Source organism: Paralichthys olivaceus, chromosome 7 (genome assembly GCF_024713975.1).
Source record: "Paralichthys olivaceus isolate ysfri-2021 chromosome 7, ASM2471397v2, whole genome shotgun sequence".
Lineage (NCBI taxonomy): Eukaryota > Metazoa > Chordata > Actinopteri > Pleuronectiformes > Paralichthyidae > Paralichthys > Paralichthys olivaceus.
The window spans coordinates 351,415-378,557 of NC_091099.1; the positions used below are offsets into that span (position 1 = coordinate 351,415).

A 27,143-nucleotide genomic window follows, 5' to 3' on the forward strand; every position below is an offset into this window, starting at 1 on the left:
CTGACTCCTGATTGGTCAGACTCTGTCAATGTGTCTGACCAATGAAACCAAAGACATTCAGACATTTTTTATTGGATCATTGATTAATTGCTGATTGATTAATGAGAAAAGATCAATAACATGATTATGAATATGATAAAGGTTTAACTGTGAATTTGACCTAATGTTGTGATTAATTAAAACAAATCCTCAGAGAAACTATTACTGTTTTATTGCTGGTCAGAAATAATAAAACAGTTCTTACTCATCAGGACACAGTGGAATATCAATTAATCAATTATTAATACAGACTTTAGCAGAATCTGGTTTGAAAACACTGACGTCTCTTCTACAGTCACAGTGCATACAATAAATACAGTAGATACACATCACTATGGAAACATTTGTTTGCTTTACAGTTTTTAACAAAAAGACAAAAACTTTACAAAACTTCTCATGTGGTGACTGAAATATCTAAAAATGTGAATAAGCCGACGCTGCATCATCATCTTGACAAATAAATCAAACATAGCTCAGTTCATTCAAATAATAATTTAAATATCAAATATTCACGTCTCCTTAGTGAACACAGTTACTACAAGTTTGAGAGAAGAAGTGTCCCGAGGTTTTCTTGTCCGTCAGTCTCCAGAGGACAGACACTTTTTCAACAAACTTTATCTATAACATATTAAAATAAATCTGAGAAAGGAAGAAGAAGAAGAAGCTGTTTACATTCACTCTGTTAAATCAGCACTTTTTTACATTGAGTCTGGTTAGAGATGCTGAACTGAGCCAAAGGAAGACAGACAGGTTGGAGGTGAGACAGGTTTACAGATAACAACTATTATTACTATTATTATTATTATTATTATTAACAACAATACTTACTAGTAATTCATTGTTATATGAATTGTGACTGTTATCAATAATAATCAATAACTTCTTTTACACTGTTTACATTTTAACTTGATCAAGTGTTCCTGGTCTCTCTCACCTCTCTCTCTCCCTCCTCCCCCTCTCCACTATCCCTCTCTCTTCTCCCCCCCTCTCTTCTCTCCCCCCCTCTCTCCTCCCCATGTCTCTCTCCTCCCCCGGTGGAGGCAGATGTCTCCTCTCTGACTCTGGTTCTTGAGGTTTCTCTCTGTTAATGAGGAGTTTCTCCTCCACAGACTCAAAGTGCTGCTCATGGTTCACCTGTTGGTTTCTCTAGATGAAGAAGATCTGAAGCTCTTCACCTTCTCTGTGAAGAGTCTGGAGATCACTATGTTAGGATTTGATGTTATACAAATAAAACTGAACTGAATTGAAATGGTCCGACAGCTTGTTGGTTGGACAGGTTGTTAGTTGGACAGGTTGTTAGTTGGACAGGTCGGTGGTTAGACAGGTTGTTGGTTGGACAGGTTGTTAGTTGGACAGGTTGGTGGTTGGACAGGTTGTTGGTTGGACAGGTTGTTGTTTAGACAGGTTGGTGGTTGAACAGGTCGTTGGTTGGACAGGTTGTTAGTTGGACAGGTTGTTAGTTGGACAGGTTGTTAGTTGGACAGGTTGTTAGTTGGACAGGTTGGTGGTTAGACAGGTTGGTGGTTAGACAGGTTGTTGGTTGGACAGGTCGGTGGTTAGACAGGTCGGTGGTTAGACAGGTTGTTGGTTGAACAGGTCGTTGGTTGGACAGGTTGTTGGTTAGACAGGTTGTTGGTTGGACAGGTTGTTGGTTAGACAGGTTGTTGGTTGGACAGGTCGTGGTTAGACAGGTTGTTGGTTGGACAGGTTGTTGGTTAGACAGGTTGTTGGTTGGACAGGTTGTTGGTTGGACAGGTTGGTGGTTGGACAGGTCGGTGGTTGGACAGGTTGTTGGTTGGACAGGTTGGTGGTTGGACAGGTCGGTGGTTGGACAGGTTGTTGGTTGGACAGGTTGTTGGTTGGACAGGTTGGTGGTTGGACAGGTCGGTGGTTGGACAGGTTGTTGGTTGAACAGGTTGTTGGTTGGACAGGTCGGTGGTTAGACAGGTTGGTGGTTGGACAGGTTGGTGGTTGGACAGGTCGGTGGTTAGACATGTTGTTGGTTGGACAGGTTGTTGGTTGGACAGGTTGGTGGTTGGACAGGTCGGTGGTTAGACAGGTTGTTGGTTGGACAGGTTGTTGGTTGGACAGGTTGGTGGTTGGACAGGTCGGTGGTTAGACAGGCGTCTCCTGGTCGTCTCTCTGCTGATGTTTCTGCAGATATTCACTCAGTTCCTGGTCGTTGTTCTTCTGAGCTCGTTGTTTAGGAATCTGACCCTGAGACACACAGACCATCATTAGACAGTGAAGGATTCTGTTTATAAACAGTCTCTGATGGTTTTTATTTGTTTATATAAAGTTCTTCTCAGTGAATCTTCAAATCAACTCCTGAAACAAAATAACTGAATCAACTGAGAGAAAAAGAAAAAACTAAAGCTCTGATGATTGGCTGCTTCCTGTAACCACTGACTTCACCATGGTAACGCTGCTGCTGCAGAGAGTGAGACAGGTCACAGCTGCTGGTCGGAGCCGCTTCGTACGACAGGAAACAGCTGCTGTCACTCAACATGTTTCACTCATCAAAGCCCATGAGTGTTAGAATCAAAGGAAGAGCTATACATCAGACTTCACATCTCACTGCACAACTATAGTGCTTTTATTTTGAAAAGTTGTTGAGAAAGTATGTGTCGGTTGTTTAACAGACTGAAACAGTCGACGTGTGAGTATGAAAAAATCAGTTCAGTCACTAAACTTATATATAAACAGGAATAAATAAACTTCTATTATAAAATCTGTGTGAAAACGGAACATGATCAATCCCAGGTCACTTTTACAGACTGACTAAGAAGCAGCAAAAAGGGGCGTGGCCCAGCTGTGTCACAGGTGAGTTTACCTGCAGGTCCGTCTTAATGAGCGACGCCCCGCCCTCCACCAGGTAGTGACATATCATCCTCTGACAGCAGGTGGCAGCCATGTGGAGTGCCGTCTCACCGCTGAAACACAAAGCTGATGAGGGTGTGTCGGACAAGCAGATAAACGATGAACATGACGAACAGGAAGTTAACGCACGTGTCTTTCTCGGTTACGTCCAGGTGAGACGTGGGAACTAAACCAAACGAGACAGGAAGTTAGAAACATCCTGAAACGTCACATAACTCAGTGTGTAGAAAACCTGCACATACCGTTGTCGACGAGGTACTTGACGATGTCTGTACTGCCGACCTGGACGGCGTGATGCAGTAGCGTGCACCCAGCGTCGTCCCGCAGCAGGATGTCTGCCCCCTGCTGGTGGAGCGCCATCAGCTGCAACACAGGAGAAGGTGTCGGTCACCAGATTCGGTTTGAGCAGATTGAGGAAGATCAGCAGCAATGATCTTCACTCACTGTGTCCAGGTCTGAAGTCCTGACGCAGCTGATCAGCTCTGCTTCTACAACACCGAGAAACACGTGATCGACAGCAGCTGTCTGAACTGAAGCTCAACACAACTAAACTAAACTGTCATTCATTCATTCATTCATTCATTCATTCATTCAATCATTTAATGGCTGTGATTCATTTGCTTTCACAGTTTAAAAATCAATCATGACGTCTCCGCCTGTTTTTCTATCATCAAATAACTAATTCCAAAAATGTGTTTGGTTCATTTCCCATCTGTTAACATGGAGGAGGGGTTATGACTCATACTGCAGCCAGACACCAGGGGGCGAAATTATTTTTCTTTTCACTTTTAGGAGCCGTCATGTCGTCCATCTTTATTTTCACTTTGTTCAGAGAAACGTTTGTCACTGTGAAGCTGCATCAAATTTAAATGTTTTACCTTTTTCAGAATCATGTGAAGCAGAACTGAGAGAGAGAGAGAGAGAGAGAGAGAGAGAAGAAAACGTGAGCAGCCACATGAACACACACTTCACATTCAGACCCCCCCCCCCCCAGATCACCATCTCTCTCACCTGGGTGTGTGTGTGCAGGACGGGAGGACGAACTGTCTCTCCTGGTCCAGCTCCTCTGACTCCAGCCTCCCGGCGGACGTGCCCACCATGTCCTTGATGACCAGCTCTGGGTCCAGGATGTAGAGCTCCTCCTGAGAGATCTCCGTCACATAGTTCAGGTGTTCCTGGACGAAGACAACCCAGAACATCAGGGTTCAGTCATTTGTTCTTCCGTCTTTATTCTCAGAACCTTTCTGACGATTTATAGACACAAATATTCTATTTTGAAAAATGATGTTTACACCTGCCACCTGCTCTCATTGGACAGTACTAGCTGTCAATCACACTGTGGTATCCACCCCCCACTGCATTCGGTGCTTTATGGTCTGTTTGACTCTAAATGATCATAATTTGAGTGAGCGGTGAGAAGTGGAGTCATTTTCTAGAGACAACCAGTGGAGGCGCCCTCTGCTGGTCATTACACAGAAGACAGGTTTCATGTACTTCTTCATTGGCTTCACTTTCTGGACCCAGATTCTCAGAGCATTTTAAGAACATTCTACGGTTTAGTTGTGGCAGTGAGGAACAGTTCGTCCAGTGAACGTCGTACCTGAGTTCGGTCGATTCTATAGAAGCGATCTGCCGTCGTACCTAAAAAATAAAGAGGAGAGATAGAGGTTAGTTTCTCTGTTAGGACTCTGACTCTGCTCAGCTGATCTGGACTCACAGTCGAGGAAACACCACTTGGTGGAGAGTTTCTGTGACGACAGACTCTCTCCCTCCGTCGTGTCACAGGCCTGAGAGAAGAGGACGAAGGAAGAGACGTGAAAACTACGTCTTCATGGACGAAACAACTCTGAACCCATTTAACTAAATTCTGAACCTTCTCAACTTCAGTTAATAAAAGTCACTGAAAAACCTAAAGCTATGATGTCACTTCCCCTCAGAGAGGGAGTCTGGTCCCTGATCATCTTTATATAAAGTCATATGATGATGAAAATCTGTCCAATACAATGTCCTTGTGACCTTTTGTCCTCTGCTCTACCTGCTCCATGTGGTCCTGCAGACGCTCTATGAGCAGACGGCAGGTTTCCAGGTCACAGTCTCCGGGGACGGTGATCAGTCCGAGCGGCATCGCTGCGAAAGAAGTGATGTTAGTTGAGTTTCAGTGACACAGATCCAGTCTGGGAATTGGAATGTGAGGTGATGGCGGACCCTGCTGGTCACTCACAGGCGTCCCTCAGCTGGTCCATGTCATAGTGCAGAGCCTCGTACGCCGTCATGCTGATCCTGTTCACTGTGATCTGCAGGTTTTCAGGGACGAGCTGCTGGCTGCACACAAACACACGAAAGCAACGAGAAGATCAGATAAGATCGACTTTATCAATCCCACACTGGGGAGAAAAACTAAAACCACCCTCAGCGTGCATCTACAGGAGCATAGACTCTGCTGAGGTTAGGCTCGGAAACAAGCAGAGGATGAGAAGATCAACAAACACAACAGCTGATGAACCAGGAAGAGAATGTTGGCGTCATCGTTTACAAAAGTGTCCGTTTCTATTCGTCCAGATCAACCGGAGTTTTCAAACTAAACGAGACCAGCAGTCATCGTTGTGTCAACGTGTCAGTGTGGGTGGAGCCTGCACGTTAATGCAGCTGGTTGGGTCCTTACTCATTGAAGTGGGGCATGGAGCTCCTCCTCTTGGTCTTCTGCACCATGTTGGCCTGGTTCTTCAGACTGATGCTGATGATGGACGGGGACAGTTTACACGGTTCCCCATCCACCTGCATGGGGATGGACTTATAGGTGGTGAGGGTCACTTCTTTACACTGGTGGAGACGCTCCCCGTGACCTCTGACCTGCAGCGTGGCCTGGACACAAACAACAGGGTATCATGGTCTGGTGTGGTCTGGTGTGGTCTGATGTGGTCTGATGTGGTCTGATGTGGTCTGATGTGGTCTGATGTGGTCTGATAGGTCTGGTGTGGTCTGATGTGGTCTGATAGGTCTGGTGTGGTCTGGTGTGGTCTGGTGTGGTCTGATAGGTCTGATGTGGTCTGGTGTGGTCTGGTGTGGTCTGATGTGGTCTGATGTGGTCTGATGTGGTCTGGTGTGGTCTGATAGGTCTGATGTGGTCTGGTGTGGTCTGGTGTGGTCTGGTGTGGTCTGGTGTGGTCTGATGTGGTCTGATGTGGTCTGGTGTGATCTGGTGTGGTCTGGTGTGGTCTGGTGTGGTCTGATGTGGTCTGATGTGGTCTGGTGTGATCTGGTGTGGTCTGATGTGGTCTGGTGTGGTCTGATGTGGTCTGATAGGTCTGATGTGGTCTGGTGTGGTCTGGTGTGGTCTGGTGTGGTCTGATGTGGTCTGATGTGGTCTGATGTGGTCTGGTGTGGTCTGGTGTGGTCTGGTGTGGTCTGAAGTGGTCTGGTGTGGTCTGATGTGGTCTGGTGTGGTCTGAAGTGGTCTGGTGTGGTCTGAAGTGGTCTGGTGTGGTCTGGTGTGGTCTGGTGTGGTCTGAAGTGGTCTGGTGTGGTCTGATGTGGTCTGGTGTGGTCTGGTGTGGTCTGAAGTGGTCTGGTGTGGTCTGATGTGGTCTGGTGTGGTCTGATAGGTCTGATGTGGTCTGATGTGGTCTGGTGTGGTCTGGTGTGGTCTGATGTGGTCTGATGTGGTCTGATGTGGTCTGATGTGGTCTGAAGTGGTCTGGTGTGGTCTGATAGGTCTGATGTGGTCTGATGTGGTCTGGTGTGGTCTGGTGTGGTCTGGTCTGGTGTGGTCTGATGTGGTCTGGTGTGGTCTGGTGTGGTCTGAAGTGGTCTGAAGTGGTCTGGTGTGGTCTGGTGTGGTCTGAAGTGGTCTGGTGGAGATCAGCTCAGAGCTCACCAGAGACGTCATGGTGAAGCCAATGACCTCGATGCAGCCGTCGTCGTGACGCTGAGGTTCAAAATCATGGTGCTCACTGGGGTGACCCCAAGGCATGGTCCCCGCACAGTACCTGCAGCACACACACACACACACACACACACACACACACACAGTGTCTTTTACAGGGGGGAGTGACTGATGGGTTGTGTCCCTCTCTGCTCACCCACCATATGTAAAGCATCCTCATTGTTATTATTATTATTATTGTTATTATTATTATTAATATTATTATTAATATTATTATTATTAATATTATTATTAATATTATTATTATTAATATTATTATTATCATTGTTACCTGGGGATGTTGAGGAACAGCAGACACTGTAACTTCAGCTCCTGGATTTTGGAGGTCAGGTCGAGGCCGTCACACTGAGGAGGGAGAACACGTGTGAAACATGTTGATTGAGTTCTGTATATATTTATATATATATATATATATATATATATATATATATACACAACCCTAACCTAACCCTGACCATAAAGACAATCATTTACTGTACATATAGAGGATGACTTCTCTCCACTTCCTTATGTTGTACAAAAAGGAAACTGAAATATCTCAGATATGAACGCTGCCATCTTGAGGTGATGATGTTGTCTGCAGTTTACAGAGGTCCCGCCCATACACGCTACCTGATCAATCGTGAGTCAGTCTCAGCTGTCAATCATGAGGAAACATGACGTTAGTGTTATCATCGTCAGCTCCACTCACCACCACACTGATGTGCTTGGCGAGGTCCTTCGAAGTCCCACTCAGGAAGTCTGAGAATGCCGTCTGTAACACACACCAACACACACACATTACACAAATGTAGTGGATCAAGTGTGTGGATCAGACAGACAGATCAGAGGACACTCACCCCTGCATAGAACATCTTGTTCCTAAAGCGGCTGTTAAACTTCTCTGGATTCGCCTCTACAACACAGAAACATTCAACCTGTTCAACCAGTTCGACTTTAAACACACAAGAAGAACCAAACCAAACTGGTTCACAGAAATTCACCACAGCCTGTTCACGTCTCCAACCATCGTATGAGAACAGAACCAATGTATCAAGAGAACTGAGGACTCTACTTCTTCTATGGTTTAATGTGTCTCTACTTCCTGTGACTGGTCCAAAAGTCCAAACTGTCCAACAAAGTGTTTTCACTGTGAACCAACAGAACCAGGTTCAGTTTGATCCAGACCCAGAACTCCTCTTCTGGTCTGAGGAACCGTTCACACCTGATGTTTAGCTTCAGACTGAACTGACGAGTCTGAAGGTTTGAACCAAACCAGGTGTGAACGAGTCCTGATCCACAAACTGAGAAGACAGGACATATGTCTCACAGCCACTGAGCGTTGGTGGGCAGCGCAGCATCCATCCAGTGACATTGAGCAACATGTTCCTGCAGTCGGTCGTCTTAGTGAGTTTTAATCATGATGCAAGAACACAAACACATGAAGATCAGGAAACAACGTGTGTGAGTGAACCGACCTCTGGATTCATGGAAGCCCAGTGTGACGTGAGCGTCGAAGCCCAGACTGAAGTAGTTGTTGAAGACGTCAATAGGAAGCTGAGAAGGAATGTGAAGGATCAGAAAGTTGGAAATGACCAGGTTCAGAAAATCTGAGCAGAAATCTGCGTCCGTTCAAACTGACTCTGTCGGTCTGATGCCCGTCTCGCTCCTCGGGTCGAGCGTCGGGGTTTGCCTCCACCTTCAGGTTCCAGCGGTCCAGATGCACCACGTCTCCATCCTCGACATGTGACAGGATCTTTGTGATGGGCTCATCAGTGTAACCCTGAGACAGCAGCACATGGTCAGTTCACGCAGGACGTCTGTCTGCACTGCAGTTACTCTTATTTACATCAACAACAAACCACTGTGAGGAGCGGAAGACACATCTCTAACCCTAACTACAGTTTAACTCTAGTTAACTACAGTGTAACTACAGTTAACCACAGTGTAACTCTAGTTAACTACAGTTTAACTCTAGTTAACTACAGTTTAACTCTAGTTAACCACAGTGTAACTACAGTTAACCACAGTGTAACTACAGTTTAACTCTAGTTAACTACAGTGTAACTACAGTTAACTACAGTTTAACTCTAGTTAACTACAGTGTAACTACAGTTAACTACAGTGTAACTCTAGTTAACTCCAGTGTAACTCTAGTTAACTCCAGTTTAACTCTAGTTAACTCCAGTGTAACTCTAGTTAACCACAGTTTAACTCTAGTTAACTCCAGTGTAACTCCAGTTAACCACAGTTTAACTCTAGTTAACTCCAGTGTAACTCTAGTTAACTACAGTGTCACTCTAGTTAACCACAGTTTAACTCTAGTTAACCACAGTGTAACTCTAGTTAACTCCAGTGTAACTCTAGTTAACTACAGTGTCACTCTAGTTAACCACAGTTTAACTCTAGTTAACTACAGTGTAACTCCAGGTAACTACAGTGTAACTCTAGTTAACTACAGTGTAACTCCAGGTAACTACAGTGTAACTCTAGTTAACTACAGTGTAACTACAGTTAACTACAGTGTAACTCTAGTTAACTACAGTGTCACTACAGTTAACTACAGTGTAACTCTAGTTAACTACAGTTTAACTCTAGTTAACTACAGTGTAACTCCAGTTAACTACAGTGTCACTCTAGTTAACCACAGTGTAACTCTAGTTAACTACAGTGTAACTCTAGTTAACTCCAGTGTAACTCTAGTTAACTCCAGTTTAACTCTAGTTAACTACAGTGTCACTCTAGTTAACCACAGTTTAACTCTAGTTAACCACAGTGTAACTCTAGTTAACTCCAGTGTAACTCTAGTTAACTACAGTGTCACTCTAGTTAACCACAGTTTAACTCTAGTTAACTACAGTGTAACTCCAGGTAACTACAGTGTAACTCTAGTTAACTACAGTGTAACTACAGTTAACTACAGTGTAACTCTAGTTAACTACAGTGTAACTACAGTTAACTACAGTGTAACTCTAGTTAACTACAGTGTAACTCTAGTTAACCACAGTGTAACTCTAGTTAACTACAGTGTAACTACAGTTAACTACAGTGTCACTCTAGTTAACCACAGTGTAACTCTAGTTAACTACAGTGTAACTCTAGTTAACTACAGTTTAACTCTAGTTAACTCCAGTGTAACTCTAGTTAACTACAGTTTAACTCTAGTTAACTACAGTGTAACTACAGTTAACTCCAGTGTAACTCCAGTTAACCACAGTTTAACTCTAGTTAACCCCAGTGTAACTCTAGTTAAACAACGAGAACGTCACCAACGACTCCACTTAATGTCAAGTTAAACTCACCCCTCCCCAGTTCAGAGTCCTTGCAAGGTCGTTGCCGGTCCCCAGAGGAAGGATGGCCACAGGAGGCTGAGGACAAAGACTGAACTGGTCCAAAACTGACAAGATCCATCCAACCTGAACACACACACACACACACACACACACACACACACACACACACACACACAAAATGTAAAACATAACAAATGAGAAATAGAGAGAGAGAAGAGAGAGATACAAAATGTTTTTTTATTCTTTTTAAATGTGAAATGTTTTCATGTTGGACGACGCGGGACTCACCGTCCCGTCTCCTCCACAGGCCAGGATCCTCAGGTTGGGCACTTGGCCGTACAGCTCCAGTCTGCAGGAAACAGACATTTATCTCACAGACTTTCAGCCGCACGTTTCACCGCTGAACGGAAATGAAATGTGTTCATTGCTGACAGATTATATTTTTTATATTTATAATATCTGTGGTGATTTAAAGAAGAAAACCGTTTGTTGAAAGAAAAGCTCTGAATGATGAATGTTTTTTTAGAGAGTAAAGCTTCTGTTATTGTTCCAGGATCATTTTACATCTGCAACATCTTGTCACATTTCTGAAGACCTGTGTTGTCCCGTCGCTCCTCCTCCACACAGGAAACTGGACACGAGGAGCGAGGGATAATCAGGGGAAGAGAAGCCCTGGGGTGAGTGAAGCCAATCTTACCCCTCTCTGGGTCCAGCCTTTGTCAGGTCAAACACCTGCCGAGGGTTCAGGTACCACATGAAGGACTGCAGGATCTTTGCTCCCTGTAAGAAAGAAACACCTGAGATCCAAATCTTCACTGAAGCACAAACGTGTTTGAATTCAAACAAAACTGTGTTTTTCAGTCTGCGATTATTTGTCTTGAAAATGTATATCTTTGCTTTAAAGTTTAAAAAGCAACACGAGTCTGATCTCGTCACATTTACGTTGGATGAGGAAAATACGACACAAAGCAAACACAGGTTGTGTCCGAGCTCAGATGCTACAACTCCTTCCAGATGTTCCAGATGTTCCAGATTAAAGAACCTGAAACATCAACAGAACAGATGAGTTCACTGGTTCCTGTTTGCATTAAGGAGGTTCTGCTCTGTCCCAGGACCACACTGAACCTCTCAACTTCACTGTTGTTGAACCTGTAGTTTGTGTAATTACAGATGGTGTTTGTTGTACAGTTAACGTCTGTGGCGGCTCATTCTGACCCCCTTAATGTGGGGGCGGAGCTTCTGAAGGAGCAGTGATTCATTGAATTGGTTCAGTGTTTGATTTGTATAAATTCAGTTGATCTCATTAAACCCGCAGCTTTTTATTTTTCCTTCTGACTGATGACGATTAGCGCGGAGGTGACGTACCTGGTTTCCGCCGCTCTTTGGGTTAACGAACACCAGCAGAGGCTTCATGAGCTGAGACGGCAGAGGCTTCACCAGGAAGGGCTTCCAGCGGCCATCTTGGAGCTAAGAGACACAGTAGAAACATCATCGACATTTGAACCTCATGAACAGTGGTGGGTCACATGTGCAGGTTCTCACCTCAGATCCCTTCTTACTCGACTTGTTGCTTTTCAGGGACGTTCTTTTCTTCTTCTTACTGGACTTCAGAGACGTCTGCAGAAGGACGACACACACGACATGAGAGAGTGTCGCTCTGTGTGGACTTTCACACCTGGTTATAGGATGTGAAGCTAACTGACACCAACAACCCACAACCAGGAAGTGAGTTAAAGACCGACTGGGACTCTGTGATTATGCCACTGGTTGAAGGTGTGTGTGTGTGTGTGTGTGTGTGTGTGTGTGTGTGTGTGTGTGTGTGTGTGTGTGTGTGTGTGTGCACCTGTGGGCGGCGGCCCCTGATGATCCAGGTTGGAGGGATGATGACGGAAGCGTGAGCTCCCAGAGAGCAACACTCCTCTATATGCTGCAGCATGAAGCACGTCACCTTGTTGTGATACTGAAAGAGTGAGAGAGAGTGAGAGAGAGTGAGAGAGAGAGAGAGAGAGAGAGAGAATATGAAGTGAAAAGTAAATTCAAATATTTTTGTTATAGACTTTTGGTTTCGTGGAGATTTATTTTCTGAATAGAGATGCTCAGTATTACGATCTATTAGCAGCTCCTTGTTTCCCTGGTAACAAATGATAAATCATTGGACGGGGGTCGTGCAACATTAAGAGTGGGTGTGTCTGCACGCCACTGCTGAACAACGACCGAAGCATCGGACAGAAAACCCTGAACCCTCAGGGGTCAGAGGTCATCAGCCTCCATCCTGACTTACCGCCTGTTTGCACCACGAGCAGCTGATAGCAACGATCTCTTTGCTGTGAAATGAAAACTTCTGTTGGAATCCCTGAAGGTGAGAAAAGAGACAGAGTCAGATCCGGATTCTTTGAGCCAAGTTGACAGTTAAGAGTTTGGAGTCTCACCTTCCCGCACTGTCGACACTTCCCTGTCTGACGCCTCCTGTGGACCCAGTGATGTCGCACAACGTTGGACTGAAACACAAACCATTCACTGACTCTGTTTCACTTTGTGAATATTTCAGATTTATTTCAATCATCTCTTTCACAGGCGACACAAACACCGACCTCTCGAGCAGCTCGACATCCTGGTTCTCTGAACGAAGGCTTGCACCTGAAATTAATCTGATCATAAAGAGAAGAAAGAGTGAGGAGAGAATAATCTCAGATTAACTAATCCACAGATGATCCAGAGTTTACCTTGTCCAGCTGCTCCATACACATGGTGTGGACTGAAATCTTACATCCAGCACACTTCTTCCTCGATACAGACTTTTGCTGCTTAAAAAAAGAACTGATTGTGTTATACAGTTTTATTAGAGGACTACGTAGGTACCTGTTTGCAGTGTTTACAGTTTCCATGACTCACCAGTGATTTAGCGACGCAGTACTGCTCCCCAACATAACAGAAGTCTCCAGACCCGCTGGTCTCGAACCAGATGTGTTCCCCAAACTGTGCGTTTTCCTGGGATGGGCGAGAAACTGTGATTGGTGAATATGAGACTACACAAATAAAACTTGATTGATTGATTGATTGACATGTCATCTGATCTGTTTACTTTCACTTTGTAATTTAGGGACTTAAGAACTTTACATCCTGTCATCATCACCTATGTGGGCGTCGTCTACCTATACTTGACTTTGATTGGTTTGTAGATGGAGTCTGGTGTGGGCGTGTTTTCAGTTGGGGGGGTAGTAGTCTTTCTGTTTGAACGGAGGAAATGATCTGGTTGCCATGGTAACATCATGACGGCATCACTATCAGCATCAGCACCTTCAGGTTCAGTAGTTTTTACTTTTTTACTTTTTAGTATTTTTGTACTCGTGTATGTTTGCTTTGTGAAGGAGTGGCTCTATAATGTCATTGTACACCCTGTTCAATGACATTAAAGATTCTTATCTATCTCAGTACTCCGCAGTACTCCACAGTACTACAGTACTCCACAGTACTACAATACTCCACATCACTCCACACTCTTTCAAATGCACCAGATGAACGTCCTCGTGGTTCAAACATTATATCGTCGGAGATGAAGACTGCAGCTGCTTCCTCTTCTTCTTCTATTGTTTAATGTGTCTCCCTTTAATTGGTCCACAAGTCCAAAATATGCAAACAAGTGTTTTCACTGTGAACCAACAGGTTCAGGTTGATCCAGACCCAGAACTCCTCTTCTGGTCTGAGGAACCTTCACACCTGATGTTCAGCTTCAGACTGAAGTGACGAGTCTGAGGCTCCTGAACAAACCAGGTGTGAGCGAGTCCTCGTTCAGACTCTATCGCTGTTTGATGCTTTTTAACTGGAGCGTTTAATTGGCTCCATCCTGTTTGTTGTTATTCAGTGAAAACAAACATGGTGGCGCTGTGTGCGCTCTCACACGAGTCCTTCAGACAGTGTTCTCTTCAACAACACAGTTTACTTTGAAGCTGCTGCAACATGTGTATTGAAGAAAGCGTTTCTGTCTCTCTGCAGGTTTGAGATTTTATACTGTTTGTTGAAACTTTTGAATAAATAACGTTTTAAACAGTGTTTTAATGGCAGCATCATAAATCCTTTCTCTCCCTGCTCATGCTGATTCTGCTCAGTTAGTGTTTCACCCTGTGAACAACTTCATCATCATTTGGTTAAAAGTTGGAAAGTGACTCACGCTCCAGTCGACGGTGCTGCTGGGCTCCCTCGGCGGGTCGCTCTGTGCAGATGAGGACACGTTGGGCTGAGGGGCCACGTGCTGGAGGCCCGACTTCGCAATAGCTTTCCTGAAAAGAGGACAAACAACTTGTGAAGAAAACAGATTCATTTGTTTTCATCAGAACATCATTCTGAGGAGTTTTTAATATTAGTTTCAGCTGTAAGAACCTGGATACGTCTTCATTCTGTTCAGTGATCGATTCATTTCGCTGATTTAAATGATCAGTGTAGTCACCACTGTCGTTGCTATGGTGACCTGCAGCCTCATAAAAATGAAGCATTGATAAAACAGTTTTACATTTAAATTGATTAAACCGTTAAAATAAAATTGTGAACCTTTTCTTCAGCTCGTTTGTTTCATTATTTCCCTCAAAACAATATTTCATCGTATTAAAAAACATTTTTTAAAATGATAGATGTGAGAAGTTTCTGTATTTTTCTCAGTAACAAGCTGAACTAACTGAGCCGGACTACATACAGCAGGAAGGCACTCCAGCTCTCCAGGTGGGAGTTGTTGGCCCCCATTGGACTGAGGGCTCCGGGGCCCCTGTAGAAGGCCTGGTGGTTGAGGTAGTAGACTGAAGTCCTGCAGCTGGTCGGTGGGGGGCCTCTTCCAGGCCCAGTTTTGGATATGGTGGAGATCCTCCTCCTCTTCCTCTGGCTGGAGGCGCGGTGGCGGCTGTAAGGAGCAGTGTCTCCTGCAAACACCTGAGAGGAGTTCCTCCGGAGGCAGAGAGGGGCCCGGATCAGGGGCCGCGATGCCGGGGGAAGCTGGGGCGTCTTTCTCATCACCTCCAGGACGGTTGAGGACAGAGACAACTGTGGATCAAGGGACCAGGAGACATCGTCCACCTCGTCCAGCTGCTCCACATCTGACAGCTGACTGGATTCTGATTGGCTGTCGTTGGCAGCGAAGTAATCGCCCCCCTCATCGTCACCGTCTGATTGGAGACTGCTGGAGCGGGAAAAGATCCTACTGTTGTTGGCCCCTCCCCTCACCTCCACCTGCTGCTCCCCGGCAGGTAGCCCCGCCCCCAGTCCTTCCTCCTCCTCCTCAGTCATCTGGATCAGACTGGCAAGCAACATGGAAGGCCCCAGAAGGTGAGTGTCGATGGTTCGCAGCTTCCCACACTTCCTGCGACGCACGGCGAACCTCGGGTTGAGGCTTGGGGTGGTGGTGCTGGAGCGCCTGCGAGCTTGCCCCGCCCACCCAGTATTCCTGGATGACTTTGCCAAACACCCCCTGTCTGCACACGGTAGCCCGGTCTGCAGCTGGACGCTGGACCGCCGCCGCTGGGTCAGGGTGGAGGAAGGAAGCCCCACACTGGACCTGCGGCGGGCCCTACTGGTCGGCACCGCAACGCTGGGCCTCCGCTGGCGGCAGGATTTAGCCTCTGCATCCATCTGAAGAACAGCTTCCTTCCTCTTAAAGTGACGCCGGAAGAATGTGTCCATGTTGGGCAGAGACAGGGGACGGACCCCTGAAACAATCGTCAGTGGCTGTTGGATGTAAAACCCAGTTAGCTTTACAGCTAGAAGCTACATGTTTGTGCCACACCCCTAATAGGATCCCCCCCCGCCCCCCCCCCTCTCTGACTGTCATCAGTGAAAATACCAAAACATCGTCAGCCTCCGATTCACAAATCTGAGAACTGGTAAAACAAGCAGCGTCCCCTAATATCCAAGATAACCTGGAAACAACTGACCCTGTTCTTATCTTTAATAATTGATATGAACAAAAATGTCTTAAATTGAGTTTGAATGATCAGGAGGAGTTTAAGCCGAATCCACAGACCAGCTGTCAGTCACAGTTCCTCCACTAAACGTTCTTGTACCACTTTGACCTTCAGGGAGTCGTTAATGATTCATCGTGATTCCTACAGAGACAGAACGCAAAGCTTCTTCTTCTGCCTGTTCGTTGAACAGCCATCGACTCATGTTCTGGATCCATGGGATTTATTGTGTTTGTTGAAACACAAAGACTTTTTGTTCGCAGCCGTCGGTCAAACACAAACACGTGAAAGAATCATGGTTCAAAAATCACACCACAAAATTAAATGTAATATTTGTTTTTGCTAAACGGCTTCTGATTAATAACTACCTGACATTTTAAACTCTGCTCACAATCTGCAGAGAGCAATAATTCCACATATCAGTTATCCTGAGCTGACCTGCAAACATCTTGAGTTTTAATTGAATGAGCAGCTACAGTTAAATCCCTGGTTTCACGTGTCAGGATCCTCATGGATGATGTGTGAGCGTCAACTGTCCCACAAAAAACACAGAGCAGAGCTGGAAACTGGATTTCACATCTGGTTTCAGATCTCAGCTTGTCACCAGATTTCAGGTTCACAGGAGGTTTACAGAGGATCCACATTTCAGAACACGAGAAGAAAGGAAGCAGACGTCCAGGAACATGAATTATAAAACAGTCAGAGGAAGAGTTGGGTCGTCTCCACAGGGGGAGCAGCAGGACAACAGGAAACAGTCGTCAGTGACATCAGCTGTAATTCAGTCTACCAGTCTTTGACCACACCGCTCCACCTACAGCACAGACAGTTAGTCAGTCAGTTAGTCAGTTAGTCAGTTGTTCAGTCTATAAACAGTCTTCAGATGTCGAGTTGTGTCCAACCAACAGTTCGAAACACAACTGACTCACTTTACTGTGACAGAAGGTTTAAGACTGGTTTAGCTTGATCCAACGTTTGCTCTGACTAAGTTTTGATGCGTTGGTCTGGACCGTGGTCCGAGGAACCTCCACAGCTGATATTTGACTTTCCTCAGGTGTCACCGTGCAACAGGCGAAGTGACTGCACCTACAAGTGTCCAGTATATTTCCTCGGAGCTCGCTCTTTGTCCAGTGACCTCAGCTCAGCTGCAGGATGAGATGCTCGAGAACAAGACAAGGAAACTGAAGCTCTGATTATCACCAGGGAGAGTGAGCAGCAGATTAGTGACACACTGCAGAGCGGACCTCTATTTATAGAGCTTCCTCCTCTTTACACCTGTCTGACCAGCAGCCAATCACAGAGCTCAGGTGACCCTCTGGTCAGAGGCTCACAACGCTCACTGTCCAATCATAACCTGGCAACCTGACGCTGAGCAACACGTCCTCCAATCACTGACTTAACGACACACCTCCACAGTGAATCACAAACATCACACAATACAACACTGTGCAGTGAGAAGCAACGAGAGCTGTCTTCACCAAACTGAACAATGTTCCTCACATGTTCCTGACATGTTCCTCACATGTTCCTGACATGTTCCTCACATGTTCCTCACATGTTCCTCACATGTTCCTCACATGTTCCTGACATGTAAAAACTACCAGAGGAGACGTTTCTACCAGAGGAGACGTTTTCTATACAAACTACCAGAGGAGTCGTCCAAACCCAAAGAGAATAATTCACAGTTTTTATTAATATAATATATATTAATAAAGTTTAGATCCTGTTGTTTTACATTTCATCAGTTTCATCCTGATTTTTTATGTAAAAACTGCAGCTTCATCGTTCTGTGGACTTCAGAATAAAACAACACCAGTCAGAGAGAAGAGAGGCCGCTTACTGATCACACACACACACACACACACACTCACACACACACACACACACACACACACACACACACACACACACACACACACACACACACACACACACACACACACACACACACACAGAATTTATCTAAGATGGTCCAGTAGATAAAAAGTCTAAAACCTTCACAACCAAAGAAACAATATCATAATAAAATATAATAAAATAACATACAGACAGAGAATTAAAAGAATCTCAGGGACACGACTGTTCTTTGAGATACAACCTGAGAGGAAGAGTTAGTCGTCCTGAACTGAAGAAGAGGAAGAGCACACTGAGAGAGGGAGGGCGAGAGAGGCAGGAACACACAGAGAGAGGAGGGGAGAGAGAGAGAGAGAGAGAGAGAGAGAGGTTAAGCTGCTGTTTTGGATTAACTCTTTAACTCTGGATCTTCTGAGTAAATAAATAAATCTGATCTGAGAACAGCATTGTATCCATCTCTCCGTTGATGTTCGGACAGATCAGCTGATCCAGGACCAGTTCCATCAGGAGCCTTTTGTCACGGCTCTCTTGAATGCAGCTCGTCCACAGATGAATGGAGCCGCCGGCCCACTCCAACATCCCAGAATACTCTTCATTAACACTTGAAGGCTCTGGTTCTGTTGCATTATGGATGTGATGGAACAACAGGATCTGAGGCTGTATGTTAATGTGTCCTCAGGGTCTCTGCTCCTCAGGACAACGTCACTCATTGGTCAGGTCTCCCACAAGAACCAAATTCTGCTTTGTCTGAATACACAAGAGTACATATACTAATACTAATACTAAAACTTTACTGTATTTAAATACCGCCACGTTAAAGAGAGCCCTGGCTCCAGCTTCACTGACAGCTCCCTGGCTCTATAGAAGCTTCTAGGTTCTTTTAAAAGATCTGAGAGCTTATTGAGGAGGATCTCCAGGTGGTTTAGGTGAGAATGAAAAAGTTTCAGAGGTTCTTTAGAAGGTTTAAGTGAAGAGGTTCCACGAATAGTTTCCCAGTTGAGGCAGTTCTCACGGTCTTTTGGTTTATCTGGTGTTTGGAGCCTCTTTCTATAAAGTCTATGGTGTAATCTAATGTGAGGAAGAGCCCCGCCCTTGTCAACACGCCCACGTCAGAGATTTCTACATGTTTGTGTTGAAGGTTCATATAACACTGTATAACAGTACAAACCTTTTGGGGGGGGGTATGGTTTCCCTCAGCTCGGGTCCTCTACCAGAAGTCTGGGAGGTTGAGGGTTCTGTGAAGTATCTTAGCTGTTCCTAGAACCGTGCTTTAGGGTTTGTCCATCCATGTTGTCTTCTCCTTGTCTTCTTCACCTTCATCTGGTTTCTGTTGTCTGAGCCATTCACTTTTCAGCATTTCATGCATCCATGCTTGATGTCTCCTTCTGGATAGTGTCTTACTGTGGATGCTCACGAGTCCTCGGCCTCCTTCTTTCTGCTCGCTGTCTATCCTCCGGCTGCTGGACTCTGGGTGAAACCCTCCATGATGGTGCTCAAGTGTTCCCTGTCTCTCTCTCTCCTCTCCTCCTCACTATCTCTCTCTCTTCTCTCCCCCTCTCTCTCCTCCCCCCCTCTCTCCTCCCCCGGTGGAGGCAGATGTCTCCACACTGAGTCTGGTTCTTGAGGTTTCTCTCTGTTAATGAGGAGTTTCTCCTCCACAGTCTCAAAGTGCTGCTCATGGTTCACCTGTTGGTTTCTCTACATGAAGAAGATCTGAAGCTCTTCACCTCCTCTGTGAAGAGTCTGGAGATCATGGATGTTAGGATTTGATGTTATACAAATTGAATTGAATTGAATATTGCAGCTGTTTGCCTGCTTCCATCTTGTACCCATCAACCCCTTTGCTCGCAGTGCTGCTGCAGTATCACTACCAGTTGCGGGGGGGGGGGGGGCGCCAAACACAAACTATGTTCTTATGCTGCAAGAAACAGGCGAACCTGAGTTGTTTGACTGAATATATATATATATATTTATATCCAGTACAGTCGTCAGGACTCCTCAGCTGAGGCTGGTTCTTTTACATTAGACGACAGATTAGCTAGAAGAGGATTAAAAGATCAGCAGCTTGTGTCTGTGCAGGTCAGATCAAGAGCTGCTTCAGCCTCCGCCACGCAACTTCATCACTGTCACAGTATCCGAGTACATTTACTCTGTAACCTGTTCTAATGCTCAAACATCACATGTGACATGTAGACTGTACATGATATTAAATACCATTTGTATAATATAATATCACGTGCTGCATGCTGGTTAGAAATTCTGTCCAACTTTTTCCAGCGCTGCAGAGCGTCATCGTGTCACGTGACCTTAAAACATCAGACAGATGTTCTCCAGCTGAACCACCTCTGTGACGACTCTGCTCTGATTGGCTGAAGGCTTCGTTTTGTTCAGCTTAAAAACAGTTTGTTTCAGGAGTGAGGGTTAATATAATATAAAATAATATAATATAAAATAATATAATATAATATAATGAATTCAACTCAGAACAAAGGAAACATCTGTTGTTGCTGTGTTTTCATTGTCAGACCAGGTTCAAACTGTAGCTGTGCTGCCACCCTGTGGTCACACCAAACACTGTTGGATTTTTATCTGTCACCATGGAGACAAACCTTCTCCTCCTAGAGGAGCAGAGTCAGACATGAAGATCTGAGCTGTTGTGACTCCTCCTCTCTTCACCTCCTCTTTAACTCCTTCATCACACCTGCTCCCTTTCCTTTAGTTTCATTTTACTCCCCTACCTCCTCCTCATCTTCCTCCTCCATCTCTTTTAGTTTCCTCCTCCACCTTTTCTTCCTCCTCCCTCTTCCTCCCTCTATTTTAGTTACTCTTCCTCCTCTTGTTCCTCCTTCTCCCTCTCTATTAATTTCCTCCCCTTCCTTCTCCTCATCTTCGTCCTCCTCCCTCCTCCTGGACCATTCTATTTATAAAAACAGGGCCACTGATAAAGATAGTCATAAAAATGGGTCTGACTAATCCCTGGGTCCTGGCTGCTTCAGCTGCTCTGATCTTTGTGTGAACTGTTTCTGTTCCAGTGAAGAATCACTTGTTTGAGATGATTAATAATAAACTGATGATCAATAATAAACTGATGATCAATAATAAACTGATGATCAATTATAAACTGATGATCAATAATAAACTGATGATCAATAATAAACTGATGATCAATAATAAACTGATGATCAATAATAAACTGATGATCAATAAACTGATGATCAATAATAAACTGCTGTGGCTCAGGGGGTAGAGCGGTCGTTCTCTAACCAGAAGGTCAGCAGTGCGATCCCGTCTCCCTCTCCCTCCCCGACACTGAACCCAAAATAATTAATTCTCATAGAGAAAGTGTTTCACATATATACATATATATATATATATATATATGATCTGTGTGAATGTAAAAACACACACACTAATACTGAACAGCAGAGGAACACGTCAGGAACACGTCAGGAACACATCAGAAACATGTCAGGAACACGTCAGAAACATGTCAGGAACACGTCAGGAACACGTCAGAAACATGTCAGGAACACGTCAGGAACACGTCAGAAACACATCAGGAACACGTCAGGAACACGTTCTGACTTCAGCTCATGTCTGAAAACAGCTGTAGAGAAATGTGTATCTGTGTTTTAAGCGTGATGCTCGCTGCTTTGTAAACGTCACAATATCGACTTTGCTGCTTCTTCACAAACTTGTTCAAACCGGTTTGTTCAGTCTGAGCGACTTTAAAAAACATGGCTGCCTCCGTAGAGAGGACCCACTCCCGATGTAAATATAACATATTTCAATATAAAGTATGTAAAGGGCCCATTCTGGACTAAAGAAAACAACAACTACATATATATTTATAACATTAAAATATATATAAATAGAATATATTTTTAACACAAACCTGGAGTAAACTAGGTGAACAGAAGAACTTCATTAAAGAGTTCATCCTTCCCCTCGACTCTCACGAGGCGGCTCTGATTAAACCCAGAATAACTGACACACTTCCATCTCTTCAGCATCACATCATCATCATGTGATCAGTGAACGCAGAGAAGGAACAACAGGCTAAAAACATGTGAACCTCTCGTCTTCTTCAAGTCTGTTGTTTTTTTAAAGAATAAAGATCTTACTGTCGTGTCAGATCATAAAGATTTTTAAAATGACAAATGCTACTTTAATAAAAACTGATTTAAAGTCGTCAGTTCCAACCACCGACTGTAAATAGAGATGACGTCCGACACTAAACTCAACTAAACTAAAGCACCACACAAGTAAAACTAAAATATCTCAGATACAAACGCTGCCATCTTGTGGTGATGACGTCATTTACAGTCAGAGTCTGTGCCACAGTAATCGTGTAGCCATGGTATCGAGGACCCGCCCACACACAAACTCGACCAATCCTGAGTCAGTCTCAGCTGTCAATCATGTCGTCTCCGCCTGTTTTCATATCATCAAACACTGATTCAAACCAAACTGATCAGAAACTTGAACAAACCTCAGAGAGAAGAACGAGCAGAAACGACAGAAACATCTTCAAACATTTATTTTACAGTTTGGTCTATGTCCCATCTGCTAACATGGAGGAGGGGTTTCTGAACTATACTGCAGCCAGACACCAGGGGGAGATGGTTTGGGAGTTAGATAGATAGACGGACAGACAGATATATAGATAAATAGATAGATAGCAAAATATTGTGCATACATCAATATCTTGCAGTAGGTTTTTGAAAGATAAAGTTATGAACATGACTAAAATCATTTGTTTCATTCTGCTCAGTTTTGCACATCCTCACCTTATTCACCTCATTCCCCTCGTTTCTGCTTTACTTTTAAACATGTTCATGTCCTTTTTGTATTTGATGTAAATTTTGTTATTATTAATATTATTCCAGAACGGACAGCACAAGAATTTCAATTCACAGGGAAACGTGTGTTCTCGTGTGTATTGGACAATAAAAATCTTTGAATCCTGAATCTAAGGAGCTGAAACAGGATCAGTACTTTATGTAAAGTCCACAGTAGCTGCAGTCACACTTTCCTTTTTTGATAATAGCAGCATACTGAAATGAGGAAGAGGACAGCTCCTCCTCCTCCTCCTCCTCCTCCTGAGTCAAACATTCCCATCAGACCTTAAAAATGTCACTTTCTAATTAATTGCTCTGTCCGTCCGTTAATAGCAGCTTTAATTAGAGGAGCAGGGGAGATGAGACCGACACCTGAACTTGTTACCTTTGTATTCACAGAGGAGGAATCTGACATCTGACAGTGTGACGTTCAACCTGCCCCCTGCCACTCTATCCTGTGAGTGAGAGAGTGAGAGAGAGAGAGAGAGAGAGTGTGTGTGTGTGTGTGTGTGTGTGTGTGTGTGAGAGAGAGAGAGTGTGAGAGAGAGTGTGTGTGTGTGTGTGTGTGTGTGTGAGAGAGAGAGAGAGAGTGTGAGAGTGTGTGTGTGTGTGTATGTGTGTGAGTGTGTCTTGTGTGTGTGAGAGAGAGAGAGTGTGAGAGTGTGTGTGTGTGTGTATGTGTGTGAGTGTGTCTTGTGTGTGTGAGAGAGAGAGAGTGTGAGAGTGTGTTAGAGAGAGTGTGTGTGTGTGTGTGTGTCTTGTGTGTGTGAGAGAGAGAGAGTGTGAGAGTGTGTTAGAGAGTGTGTGTGTGTGTGTGTGTGTCTTTTGTGTGTTTGAGAGAGAGAGTGTGTGAGAGAGAGAGTGTGAGAGAGTGTGAGAGTGTGTGAGAGAGAGTTTGTGTGTGTGTGTGTGTGTGTGTGTGTGAGAGAGAGTGACAGTTGGAAAGTGACTCACGGTCACAGAGGTTTCAGTTTGAACGAATGAAAGTATGAAACTATCTTTTCTTTGGTTTCAGTCTTCGTTATACTTCTAATTATATTGATTATTGGTTTAAAACATTCATCCAACAAATCTTAAGGCAAAGTTTAGATTCAGTTCAGCATCATGATCAACTCTCTGGCTGCATCTGAGCTCTTCACAGGGTCAAACTGTAAAACATCACAAATCTAAAGGGAGTTTGGAACCAACAACCAATCAAATCTCTTGTTTTGTCCGACAACAGATCAAAATGACAACAGACGTTGAGCTCCGAGAGTCGAGGAGTCACAACATCCCGAACACAGTCAGACCTGAAACTGAGGGCTACATTTACAACAGTGAGAACTTAGACGACAACAAAAAGATTCAGTGGAAGACGAGAAAGAAAAACGTGATCACCGATCAATCTACTGATCAATCAACTGATCAATCAACTGATCAATCAACTGATCAATCAACTGATCAATTAACCGATCAATCAACTGATCAATCAACTGATCAATCAACTGATCAATTAACTATAAACCTCCAGCTTCTACTGAAACAAAAGAATTACTTTCTTTTATTTTCACATCACACTGGTCTGAAAACACAGTCACCGCACAAACTGTGTCACCGCAGCAACAGAAACATTGATTATTGACCCATATTCACTTATTATATTTAAACCCAGACTGATGTGTGTGTGTGTGTGTGTGTGTGTGTGTGTGTGTGTGTATCTTCTGTAGTTTGTTAACCAGTCAAAATTCAGTGAAAATAATATTTATATTGACCGAGGAGCCGATGACTAATAATTGAATTTTATCAGCAACTATTTCAATAATCAACAGTTGTTTTAGGATTAAAATGTTTTTCTCACATCACAACTGATCGTCCAATAATCTCCTGACTGATTGACAGAAAACTGTAAAAATAAAAAGAGGCGTTTTGAACTTTTCTCTGTGATTTGACATGAGAACATTTGACTGAAGACTTGAAAACGTCTCTTCTGTTTCCAGATGTGAAGATGAAACTTGTCTCATGTGGAAACATCTGTTTGACTCATGACTTCCTGTCCCCTGAAGGTTCGGTAAGTGACAAAAAGCTGAACGAGACACTGACCTCCTGCAGAAGATCCTCAGGCCGGTAAAGCTCCTGCTGTGGCGGCAGCGTGGGGCGGTTGGTGGCGGCTTGGTGGAGGTGTGAGCCGGCTCCTCCTCTGGATCCTGTTGCTGCTCCATGTCGGCCTCCGTCACTTCTGCTGCTGCTCTGCTGCTGCTGCTCTACCTTGTTCACGTGTCAAACACAGGAAGTAAAGCTCAGCTCCACTTCTCGGCAGGAAGTGAAGGAACCAACTCTGATGACCAGCTCCTCACCCTCCTCCTCACCCTCTCCCGCCTCCTCCTCACCCTCTCCTGCCTCCTCCTCACCCTCTCCTGCCTCCTCCTCACCCTCTCCTGCCTCCTCTTCACCCTCCTCATCCTCTCTGAACACAGCAGCAGTAGATTTCACAAAGACACCAGCTCTGCTCTGTGATGTTCAGCTGAGGAACAAGGGGGGAGACAGGGGGAGGAAATGAGAGGGAGGCTTCCTTCCTCATCCCCCCAGCCTGAGGACACTCCTCACCCTGTCCTCTCCTCTTCAGCCTCCTCCTCCCCCTTTCCTCCACCCCTGCCTAGCTCTCTCTCTCTCTCTCTCTCTCTCTCTCTCTCTTTTAGCTTCACCTCTGTTTTGTGGCTTTGCCTCACTTTCTTCCTACACCCCGCCCACCCTCAGCTCTCCTCGCTCTGATTGGTTGGGGGAGGGCGAGCTCTTCACCACCTGCTGGTGATATTAAGATGGCAGCTGCTGAGGAGGGTGAAGTGAACTCATGTTCTCCTCACACACACACACACACACACACACACACACACACACACACACACTCACACACACACTCACACAGTTGTTCTTGTTCTGAGGTGTGAAACAGAGGAAGATGAACATTATTGTGGACATGAGTTTCTGCAGCACCCCCCCTCCCACAGAGGTTTTACATAAAGATGACGAACCAGCCCACACAGAGAGAGAGAGGGAAACCAGAGGTCGCTCGGCCGCAGTGAGACCCACGCAGAGTTCTTCACCATGTGCACGTGGCGGCTTCATCCCCCTGGGTTCTCACTCTGAAGCAGAATTGAAGGATGAGCTGGGTTATTTTTGACGACCAATTAAAACAGAGGTGCAGCGGGTCAGAGGCCAGGTGCTTCGAGGGACTTCCTCTGAAACGGATCCCACACAGGCTCAGAGTTAAAAGAAATCAAACACGGCTCCATGTCTTCACCTGATGGTTTCGTTTCCTTTGAAGAACAAATGATGAGCAGCTTCTGTAAAACTGGAGGTGTTTGATCTGCTCCACAGTTTCCTTTGATCTGTTTTAGTTTCACTGTTCTTTCACACAGAATTTTGTCTGAAAAACTTTCATCCTGTCGTCATCACCTACGTCGTCTACTTGTACTTGACTCTGATTGGTTTGTAGACGGAGACTGACGTTGGCATGTTGTCAGTTGGGGGGGTAGAAAATGAATGAGGCTTTATTTGGTTGCCATGGTAACATCACAACAGCATCAGCACCTTTGGGTGCAGTACCCCACAGTACTACAGTACTACAGTACCCCACAGTACCCCACAGTACTACAGTACTTCACAGTACTACAGTACCCCACAGTACTCCACAGTACTACAGTACTCCACACTAGTTCAAATCACCAAATGAACGTCCTCGTGGTTCAAACATATCGTTGGAGGTGAAGACTGCAGCTGCTTCCTCTTCTTTTTCTTCTTCTATGGTTAAATGCTAAAGTGTTTTCACTGTGAACCAACAGAACCAGGTTCAGTTTGATCCAGACCCAGAACAGCTCTTCTGGTCTGAGGAACCGTTCACACCTGATGTTTAGGTTCAAAGTCTGAAGGTCTGAACCAAATAAAAAGTAAAGGTGTGAATGTGACCTTAAAGTGTCTCAAGGAGCTTCAGTCGAATTCTTCACTTTTCTATAAAATTAAAGACAAATGTAAATTTAAAACAGAAAAATCCTGTAAATTTAAAGCAACAGATTAAAAATAAAGTGACCATGAACCTAACGTACTTGTTGTTGTGGGGTAAAAACACGTCCTCCAGCAAAAAGCTTCATAATCACATCAGCCTGTTTATTTTCACAATGATGGCCTCTGTAATAACTGACCTGGGGCACACACACACTCAAACACACACACACACACACTCACACACACACTGAAACACACACTCACTCACACACACACACACACACACACACACACTCAAACACACACACACACTGAAACACACACTGAAACACACACTCAAACACACACTCAAACACACACACACACTCAAACACACACACACACTGAAACACACACA

At 44.7% G+C, this 27,143-nt stretch overlaps 1 protein-coding gene across 7 annotated transcripts; it reads right to left on the reverse strand.

Annotated features, from left to right (window-relative positions):
* Positions 1-196: 196 nt before the first annotated feature.
* dgkzb (diacylglycerol kinase, zeta b) lies at positions 197-26,644 on the reverse strand. 7 transcript variants are annotated; one of them, XM_069529091.1, is made up of 32 exons: positions 24,848-26,625; positions 14,822-15,843; positions 14,303-14,411; positions 13,027-13,139; positions 12,858-12,935; positions 12,726-12,782; positions 12,564-12,632; positions 12,416-12,487; positions 11,978-12,094; positions 11,677-11,751; positions 11,500-11,601; positions 10,832-10,914; positions 10,423-10,483; positions 10,144-10,257; positions 8,484-8,624; positions 8,320-8,398; positions 7,702-7,757; positions 7,554-7,616; positions 7,134-7,207; positions 6,794-6,905; positions 5,582-5,781; positions 5,141-5,241; positions 4,955-5,046; positions 4,637-4,706; positions 4,520-4,560; positions 3,931-4,094; positions 3,798-3,823; positions 3,364-3,407; positions 3,162-3,282; positions 3,049-3,085; positions 2,873-2,972; positions 197-2,256 (listed from the first exon to the last, which is right to left on the reverse strand). In XM_069529091.1, the coding sequence occupies exons 5-32, from the start codon at positions 12,879-12,881 to the stop codon at positions 2,155-2,157; spliced, it is 2,397 nt and encodes a 798-aa protein (XP_069385192.1). In that variant the 5' UTR covers positions 12,882-12,935; positions 13,027-13,139; positions 14,303-14,411; positions 14,822-15,843; positions 24,848-26,625; the 3' UTR covers positions 197-2,154. The 7 variants fall into 7 exon arrangements, with proteins under 7 accessions (XP_069385192.1, XP_069385188.1, XP_069385187.1 ...); XM_069529087.1 differs by lacking the exon at positions 24,848-26,625 and adding an exon at positions 18,172-18,257 and having other exon boundaries at positions 13,027-13,122; XM_069529086.1 differs by lacking the exon at positions 24,848-26,625 and adding an exon at positions 18,172-18,257 and having other exon boundaries at positions 12,858-12,938; positions 13,027-13,122.
* Positions 26,645-27,143: the final 499 nt, after the last annotated feature.